At 39.2% G+C, this 9907-nt stretch overlaps 1 protein-coding gene across 1 annotated transcript in view; it reads left to right on the top strand.

Moving 5' to 3' along the window:
* Positions 1-9907, top strand: part of LOC138964333 (urocanate hydratase-like) — a 23505-nt gene extending 13598 nt beyond the window's left edge. Inside the window, exons 16-22 of the mRNA XM_070336255.1 lie at positions 175-245; positions 736-834; positions 1330-1429; positions 1682-1763; positions 2565-2613; positions 4656-4706; positions 9136-9907. Coding sequence (XP_070192356.1) covers positions 175-245; positions 736-834; positions 1330-1429; positions 1682-1763; positions 2565-2613; positions 4656-4706; positions 9136-9285 — 602 coding nt within the window. The 3' untranslated portion in view covers positions 9286-9907. The remainder of the gene's footprint in view (positions 1-174; positions 246-735; positions 835-1329; positions 1430-1681; positions 1764-2564; positions 2614-4655; positions 4707-9135) is intronic.

Below are 9907 nucleotides of genomic sequence, written 5' to 3' on the forward strand. Positions count from 1 at the left end.
AGAGAGTGTGTGTGGTTCCTTCGGTGCTTGCGTGTGTGTGTGTGTGTTTTCGCGAACGCTCTCTAATTCAAGTTATCACAAACAAAGCTTCAAAGCGTTTTTAAACCCAGCAGAGAACAGGAATACCGTTTTCATTCTTTTACGGATAACACAAATTGCATTTACCTTTTCCAGTGCCAACAGCAGTGAAACAACAAAACGATGATAACGTGCGATGGATCAAGGAAGCGGGGGCCCATAAAATGGTAGAGTGAACAACCCAGGCGGTGTATTATTTACCCGATATGTTTATGAAGATGAGCATATTAACTGTTCTTCTTCAGAAGACGCTCACAGACTTTCAGACGCACAGATACACACAGACTCAAAGGGGCAGGAGTCCAGTCAGGCGTACAGACGGCGGACAGACAGACAGACACAGGCACATATATACCTATACGCACACAGTCACAGACACAGACGCAAACAGACAGACAGACAGACAGACAGACACACGCACACACAGACTCATGCAGTGACACATCCCCCCACATACGCAAGGCACACGTACTCTCTCCCAGAGGTTAGCTGCGTATACACGAACTTTCGACCACAACAACAAGTCCCCAGATCTTACAAGAACAACAACAAAAACATCCAAAACAACAACAACAACAACAACAACAACAACAACAACAACAACAACCACCGACAGGATCCTGTTCACACTAGTTGAAGTATTTTAATTTCTTGCAGGTGGTAGGCTCTCAGGCACGCATTCTGTACGCTGACCAGGCAGGGCGCAGTGCAATCGCTGCTGCCTTCAACAAGGCTATTGCAGATGGACAACTACAGGTAAATACTACTGTATACAGGGGAACCCCCTTTTAAGATCTCCAACCATCTGAGGAATCAGGTCTTAAAAGGGAGGGAGTCTTAAAATTTACAGAGAATATGAAAATAAAAATCTGAGAAAAAAGAGTCTTAAAAGGGAGGGAGTCTTAAAATTTACAGAGAATATGAAAATAAAAATCTGAGAAAAAAGAGTCTTAAAAGGGAGGGAGTCTTAAAATTCACAGAGAATATGAAAATAAAAATCTGAGAAAAAAAGAGTCTTAAAAGGGAGGGAGTCTGTAATTGGGAGGTTTTAAAAAGGAGCTTCCACTGTAGTTTGGACTGAAGGACTTGGAGAAAGCCGTAATTTAGTCTTAGAAAATCATAGTAAACAGCATAATTCGTAAATGTTGATACAATATTTGAACAAGCAAGCATGCACTGGTCTACAAGACACCACGTACGAATCACCCGAATATGCCAAGCGGCTAATATGAAGGGAAGACAATTTTTCAGGGTCCAGTGGTGATCAGCCGTGACCATCATGACGTCAGTGGCACGGACAGTCCGTTCCGCGAGACTTCCAACATCTACGACGGCACCGCCTTTTGTGCAGGTGAGAAATGGCATAAATCCTTCATTATATCAGGCATTTTTAAAATGGCACTGTATGTCCTTTGTGCATGTAGGTAAAGAAAATGTAATGCTAGCCCTTCTCTGTAATCTTCCGGCTTTTGACTATTCAGGGAGAGTTATGTCAGTGAATTTTTTTTTTTAAATGAAGGTGAATGACTCTAACTTAAAATAGAAAAAAAATCGGCGAAATACGTGGTTGTAAATCACATGTGGTTTCTTTTGTGTTCAACAGACATGGCTATTCAAAACGTGATTGGTGACAGCTTCCGTGGCGCCACCTGGGTAGCCATTCACAACGGTGGAGGCGTTGGATGGTGAGTGATACAACAATGTCGGACTGCACATTCAGCTATAGTTCAGGGCTCCCCACAAATACTCTTCCTATAGGGTCCTGGGAACCCACATTATAGTTTTTAGGGGGCCCAGCGTAACTCTCGAGGGTTCCCAAACCAGGAGAATTTTGGAAGATCTGTCCGAGCTTTAGAAAAGTGTTATTTGACATATAAGTTAGATGTACTCCCTAAATTGGCGTCCATACAGATCGATTGTCTTCGAAATCCAGTCTAGTGTACATTATAGCAGAAGATTACAGTCTGATCAGTACTGATGGTACGCAAAATAACGCAAATTTAGTGCGTCTCGAGACCCGCTCTTTTCAAGTTTAGTGCGTCGCGGGATCCCCTCCTTGAACTCCTAGTACGTTTTTTTCGGCTTCTAGTGCGTGTTGGACCCAGGGACGTACACTTTGAGGAGCACTGATTGTCGCGTAATGTACGACGGTGTACTTATTTTTCATTTAAGTCTTGCTCTGTTTAGCAAAAATTGATTCTAGGCGATTGTATGCTTTGTGAACGTGAAGGGATGCATTCAAGGGCGTTTGAGTAATAATTACTGAAGAGTTATGAATATCCTTTTGAATCATGCTGCTATATCTGAGATTTTTTTCAAGGTAGGCTATACACTTCTGCTTACCTGAGGCGAAGCGCTGGATGAATACATTTCGTTGTCAGTTAATGCTGCCTGAATTAAGCTTATTTCGCCCAGTTAGTTCTTGAGATGCTCTCTAAAAGTCGTATATGAAATGACATTTGTCTTTTTTTCTTTGTTTTTCAAAGGGGTGAAGTCATAAACGGTGGCTTTGGTCTTGTTCTGGATGGGAGTCAGGTACGTTAATTGTTCGATTTTGACAAATTATTTTTGTTTAAATTGAGACGTTGTCTTCTCCTCATCTTCGCTAGTGAAAGCACAGCACAACTGCATGCTAACATTCGTTCTCGTTTCTAATCATAGTGGTGTCGGCGTCCCTTACACTAGACTTTATGTCTTCTCTTTATCTGTCGTACAAGTTATGGTAACAATGATACGGGTAATAAATGCAAACAGATGCAGGTAACAGATGCAAATGTTAGGCGGGCAGATTTGTGTGGATGCATAAGGCCTGCATTAGATTAGTAGAAAGAAGACTGTGCGGCTTTGATGCTTTTTGTGACACGTTACGTACTCCCGTCTTCTTCTTGTGATCTCCTTAGTGAGTGGAAGATCTAGTCTTGATCGGTCACAAACAACGTATGGATCATGCACTGTACATTCTTGTTCTCTTCGTTTTTATATTTAGTCAAGTTTTGACTAAATATTTTAACATCGAGGGGGAATCGAAACGAGGGTCGTGGTGTATGTGCGTGTGTCTGTGTGTGTGTCTGTGTGTGTGTCTGTGTGTGTGTGTAGAGCGATTCAGACTAAACTACTGGACCGATCTTTATGAAATTTGACATGAGAGTTCCTGGGTATGAAATCCCCGAACGTTTTTTTCATTTTTTTGATAAATGTCTTTGATGACGTCATATCCGGCTTTTCGTGAAAGTTGAGGCGGCACTGTCACGCCCTCATTTTTCAACCAAATTGGTTGCAATTTTGGTCAAGTAATCTTCGACGAAGCCCGGGGTTCGGTATTGCATTTCAGCTTGGTGGCTTAAAAATTAATTAATGACTTTGGTCATTAAAAATCTGAAAATTGTAAAAAAAAATAAAAATTTATAAAACGATCCGAATTTACGTTTATCTTATTCTCCATCATTTGCTGATTCCAAAAACATATAAATATGTTATATTCGGATTAAAAACAAGCTCTGAAAATTAAATATATAAAAATTATTATCAAAATTAAATTGTCCAAATCAATTTAAAAACACTTTCATCTTATTCCTTGTCGGTTCCTGATTCCAAAAACATATAGATATGATATGTTTGGATTAAAAACACGCTCAGAAAGTTAAAACAAAGAGAGGTACAGAAAAGCGTGCTATCCTTCTTAGCGCAACTACTACCCCGCTCTTCTTGTCAATTTCACTGCCTTTGCCATGAGCGGTGGCCTGACGATGCTACGAGTAAAATGGCATTGCGTTTCATTCTGTGAGTTCGACAGCTACTTGACTAAATATTGTATTTTCGCCTTACGCGACTTGTTTCCTTCTTTTGTTTGCCTGTCTGTCAGTCTGACGCTCTCTGTCTCTGTCTCGCTGTGTGTGTGTGTGTGTGTGTGTGTGTGTGTGTGTGTGTGTGTGTGTGTGTGTGTGTCTGTATGTGCGCGCGCGCACGTTTGTGTGTGTATGCGTGCGTGCGTGCGTCATTGCGTGCGCGCGTCACTGTGTGTGTTCTCACTCCGTCCCTCTCTCTCTCTCTCTCTCCCTCTGTCTGTCTGTCTCTCTCTCTGTGTCTGTCTGTCTGTCTGTCTGTCTCTTCTCTGACTGATAAATCATGTTTAACATTTTGAAGTTCTTTTTGGCTCACGTAAGTGTAGCCTATGCGATCGTAACTTTGTCTGTCTGTGCGTGCGTGCGTGCGTGCGTGCGTGCGTCTGTGCGTGTGTATGTCTGTGGTAGAAACTCTAACATTTGAAGACGTCACATTACATTGACGTCACATTATGACGTAAGAGGGTTAGACGTCACGCGAAGGAAGTACTGACAGTCTCGGTCATTATTATTTTGAGCGCGCCGAGACTAGTTGGCAGTCGTGTCCTTGTGTCTCGCTTTCTTGCACAGTTTCACCTATGCTCTTTCTGTGTGTGTGTGTGTGTGTGTGTGTGTGTGTGTGTGTGTGTGTGTGTGTGTGTGTGTGTGACGGAGTGATTGAGTTTGTGTTACTGTTTGTCGATTTCTTACGTGAGCCTTGAGCTTCGCCTCTTGTTATATCTTTCTTCTCAACAGGATGCTGGGGAACGAGCGAAGTTGATGCTGGGCTGGGACGTCAGCAACGGGGTGAGTGCTGGATATTCGATAATGTCAAATACGCAAAAGAAGACATGTATATATATATACAAAGAAACAAAGAAACAACGAAACAAACGAAGACAGCAAAAGGGGTTGGTCCATAGTGAATGCTAAGTAAAAAAGAAAAAAAAAAGAAAATAAAGGGGAAAAGAACAACAAGTCGCGTAAGGCGAAAATACAATATTTAGTCAAGTAGCTGTCGAACTCACAGAATGAAACTGAACGCAATGCCATTTTACTCGTAGCATCGTCAGGCCACCGCTCATGGCAAAGGCAGTGAAATTGACAAGAAGAGCGGGGTAGTAGTTGCGCTAAGAAGGATAGCACGCTTTTCTGTACCTCTCTTTGTTTTAACTTTCTGAGCGTGTTTTTAATCCAAACATATCATATCTATATGTTTTTGGAATCAGGAACCGACAAGGAATAAGATGAAAGTGTTTTTAAATTGATTTGGACAATTTAATTTTGATAATAATTTTTATATATTTAATTTTCAGAGCTTGTTTTTAATCCGAATATAACATATTTATATGTTTTTGGAATCAGCAAATGATGGAGAATAAGATAAACGTAAATTTGGATCGTTTTATAAATTTTTATTTTTTTTTTACAATTTTCCGATTTTTAATGACGAAAGTCATTAATTAATTTTTAAGCCACCAAGCTGAAATGCAATACCGAACCCCGGGCTTCGTCGAAGATTACTTGACCAAAATTTGAACCAATTTGGTTGAAAAATGAGGGCGTGACAGTGCCGCCTCAACTTTCACGAAAAGCCGGATATGACGTCATCAAAGACATTTATCAAAAAAATGAAAAAAACGTTCGGGGATTTCATACCCAGGAACTCTCATGTCAAATTTCATAAAGATCGGTCCAGTAGTTTAGTCTGAATCGCTCTACACACACACACACACACACGCACGCACGCACATACACCACGACCCTCGTTTCGATTCCCCCTCGATGTTAAAATATTTAGTCAAAACTTGACTAAATATAACAAGTCGCGTAAGGCGAAAATACAATATTTAGTCAAGTAGCTGTCGAACTCACAGAATGAAACTGAACGCAATGCAACGCAGCAAGACCGTATACTCGTGGTCCACCGCTCACAGCATTGGCAGTGAAATTGACAAGAAGAGCGGGGTAGTGGTTACGCTATGCTGCATAGCACGCTTTTCTGTACCTCTCTTCGTTTTAACTTTCTGAGCGTGTTTTTAATCCAAACATATCATATCTATATATTTTTGGAATCAGGAACCGACAAGGAATAAGATGAAAGTGTTTTTAAATTGATTTCGAAAACAAAATGTGATAATAATTTTTATATATTTAATTTTCAGAGCTTGTTTTTAATCCGAATATAACATATTTATATGTTTTTGGAATCAGCAAATGATGGAGAATAAGATAAACGTAAATTTGGATCGTTTTATAAATTTTTATTTTTTTTTACAATTTTCAGATTTTTAATGACCAAAGTCATTAATTAATTTTTAAGCCACCAAGCTGAAATGCAATACCGAACCCCGGGCTTCGTCGAAGAGTACTTGACCAAAATTTCAACCAATTTGGTTGAAAAATGAGGGCGTGACAGTGCCGCCTCAACTTTCACGAAAAGCCGGATATGACGTCATCAAAGACATTTATCAAAAAAATGAAAAAAACGTTCGGGGATTTCATACCCAGGAACTCTCATGTCAAATTTCATAAAGATCGGTCCAGTAGTTTAGTCTGAATCGCTCTACACACACACACAGACACACAGACACACACACAGACACACGCACATACACCACGACCCTCGTTTCGATTCCCCCTCGATGTTAAAATATTTAGTCAAAACTTGACTAAATATAAAAAGGGGGAAACAAATCTTAAGCATACATTCAGGAAATAGCTGAAGAATCTTGTTTTATGTTAACATTGATAATACAGTTTTATTATCAGTATGCTAAAACATCATACTACGTGATAGTAATAAAATCATAAATAAGCGCGCACGACTTGACGAGCATGCCACTCATGCAGTTGCTAAACTCGATACTGACATTCTTAGCTCTATGAATGACTACAGACCGAAGTCGGATCAAGCAGCAAACCTGTATGTCTACCGTAATTTGCTTTGAGATGTGACCAAATAAATGCCACAACCCCCTCTCCATTTCTTTCTGCCTCTTTCTTTTTTATATTTAGTCAAGTTTTGACTAAATATTTTAACATCGAGGGGGAATCGAAACGAGGGTCGTGGTGTATGTGTGTGTGTGTGTGTGTGTGTGTGTGTCTGTCTGTGTGTGTGTGTAGAGCGATTCAGACTAAACTACTGGACCGATCTTTATAAAATTTGACATGAGAGTTCCTGGGTATGAAATCCCCATACGTTTTTTTCATTTTTTTGATAAATGTCTTTCATGACGTCATATCCGGCTTTTCGTGAAAGTTGAGGCGGCACTGTCACGCCCTCATTTTTCAACCAAATTGGTTCAAATTTTGGTCAAGTAATCTTCGACGAAGCCCGGGGTTTGGTATTGCATTTCAGCTTGGTGGCTTAAAAATTAATTAATGACTTTGGTCATTAAAAATCGGAAAATTGTAAAAAAAAATAAAAATTTATAAAACGATCCAAATTTACGTTTATCTTATTCTCCATCATTTGCTGATTCCAAAAACATATAAATATGTTATATTTGGATTAAAAACAAGCTCTGAAAATTAAATATATAAAAATTATTATCAAAATTAAATTGTCCAAATCAATTTAAAAACACTTTCAGCTTATTCCTTGTCGGTTCCTGATTCCAAAAACATATAGATATGATATGTTTGGATTAAAAACACGCTCAGAAAGTTAAAACAAAGAGAGGTACAGAAAAGCGTGCTATCCTTCTTAGCGCAACTACTACCCCGCTCTTCTTGTCAATTTCACTGCCTTTGCCATGAGCGGTGGACTGACGATGCTACGAGTATACGGTCTTGCTGAAAAATGGCAGCTACTTGACTAAATATTGTATTTTCGCCTTACGCGACTTGTTTTTATATTTAGTCAAGTTTTGACTAAATAATTTAACGTAGAGGGGGGAATCGAGACGAGGGTCGTGGTGTATGTGTGTGTGTGTGTGTGTGTGTGTGTGTGTGTGTCTGTCTGTGTGTGTGTGTAGAGCGATTCAGACTAAACTACTGGACCGATCTTTATGAAATTTGACATGAGAGTTCCTGGGTATGAAATCCCCATACGTTTTTTTCATTTTTTTGATAAATGTCTTTGATGACGTCATATCCGCCTTTTCGTGAAAGTTGAGGCGGCACTGTCACGCCCTCATTTTTCAACCAAATTGGTTGAAACTTTGGTCAAGTAATCTTCAACGAAGCCCGGGGTTCGGTATTGCATTTCAGCTTGGTGGCTTAAAAATTAATTAATGACTTTGGTCATTAAAAATCTGAAAATTGTAAAAAAAAATAAAAATTTATAAAACGATCCAAATTTACGTTTATCTTATTCTCCATCATTTGCTGATTCCAAAAACATATAAATATGTTATATTCGGATTAAAAACAAGCTCTGAAAATTAAATATATAAAAATTATTATCAAAATTAAATTGTCCAAATCAATTTAAAAACACTTTCATCTTATTCCTTGTCGGTTCCTGATTCCAAAAACATATAGATATGATATGTTTGGATTAAAAACACGCTCAGAAAGTTAAAACAAAGAGAGGTACAGAAAAGCGTGCTATCCTTCTTAGCGCAACTGCTACCCCGCTCTTCTTGTCAATTTCACTGCCTTTGCCATGAGCGGTGGACTGACGATGCTACGAGTATACGGTCTTGCTGAAAAATGGCAGCTACTTGACTAAATATTGTATTTTCGCCTTACGCGACTTGTTAAGTCTTCCTTCTTTCCCTCCGTCCTATTTTCTGTCCCTCCTTCAATCCTTAATTTCTTTCTTTTTGAGAAGTCAGTGCTCTTAGCGTGGAACCAGATAATCCTCAGCTCTTTTTGCTAGCTGTTCTTCAGTTTTGATAAATATTCAGAATACAGTGGAACCCACCTTTTAAGACCTCCAAAAATCTAAGAACTCGGGTCTTTGGGAGTCTTGAATGGAAGTAAATGAACAGAGTTAAGGCCCCCCCCCAAAAAGTTGTATGTTTCTGGTCACCCGACCCTACCTAGTTTTTTCCCCGCCGACCCTAGACTATTTATTTTAATTGCATTTGTAAAAAAAAAAAAGCGTCAAAACGAAACAAAATAAAAAATCCCTACCTATATACCTACCCTATTTTTTGTAGCCATGTTACCAGAAACATACAACTTTTTGTTGTTGGCCTAATGAAAAGAAAATCTGACAAAACAGGGTCTAATAAGGAGGATGTCTTAATATGGGGGGGTTCCACTGTAATTCAATATGTCACAGGTGGCACGGCGGTGCTGGTCAGGCAACAACCGGGCAAGGGAGACAATCTGTCGTTCCATGGACTCCGATCCCCGTCTGAAGGTGACGCTACCTCATCAGGTGCAAGACAGTGATGTAATTGAGCGTGCGCTCCAGCAACAACAGGAGTGATGTGACGTCATACACTGACGTCATGGCTGTTAGAAAAGCACACCACCTGTTGGATGCTCAGTAATAAATCATCTGGCGTTTCTTTGGTCATCGGTCATTGCTTCTGGATATTGTATTTCGACAGAAAAGGGATAATGGTGTATAGTCTGAGCGTTTCTTTTCTTCACAAAACATGTTTGATAAATGCGGGACAACATTTGTTGATTTCAATGTGTGGAAAAACCTTTAATTTCAAGTTACTTATTCACTTATATTCGATTCATAGTTGGTTCATTTCAAGTCTACTTTGATAACATTTTGTGAATTTTTCTTTCAGTTTATGCATGGCATGAACAAATGTAGGAATAGTTTCCGACCAATTCCAATTAAGACGATGATGAGTAATTGAACTGATGTCTCTTCTCCATAATCTATTTTTGATGCTATTCTTCATTAAAACATTTTTCATGTTGATGGTTCTGTTCCTGTTTCTGGAAAGCGCCTGGAGCCAATTGATGGGACTCGCGCTATAGAAAAGTTATTTATTATTATTATTATTATTATTATTATTATTATTTTTCTTTTTTTGTGTACCTTCCTTGTGAAATTATTCTGTTGATTAAAAATTCTGTGTCGACTGCTA

The sequence above is a fragment of the Littorina saxatilis genome, linkage group LG4 (assembly GCF_037325665.1).
Source record: "Littorina saxatilis isolate snail1 linkage group LG4, US_GU_Lsax_2.0, whole genome shotgun sequence".
NCBI classification, from domain to species: Eukaryota; Metazoa; Mollusca; class Gastropoda; order Littorinimorpha; family Littorinidae; genus Littorina; species Littorina saxatilis.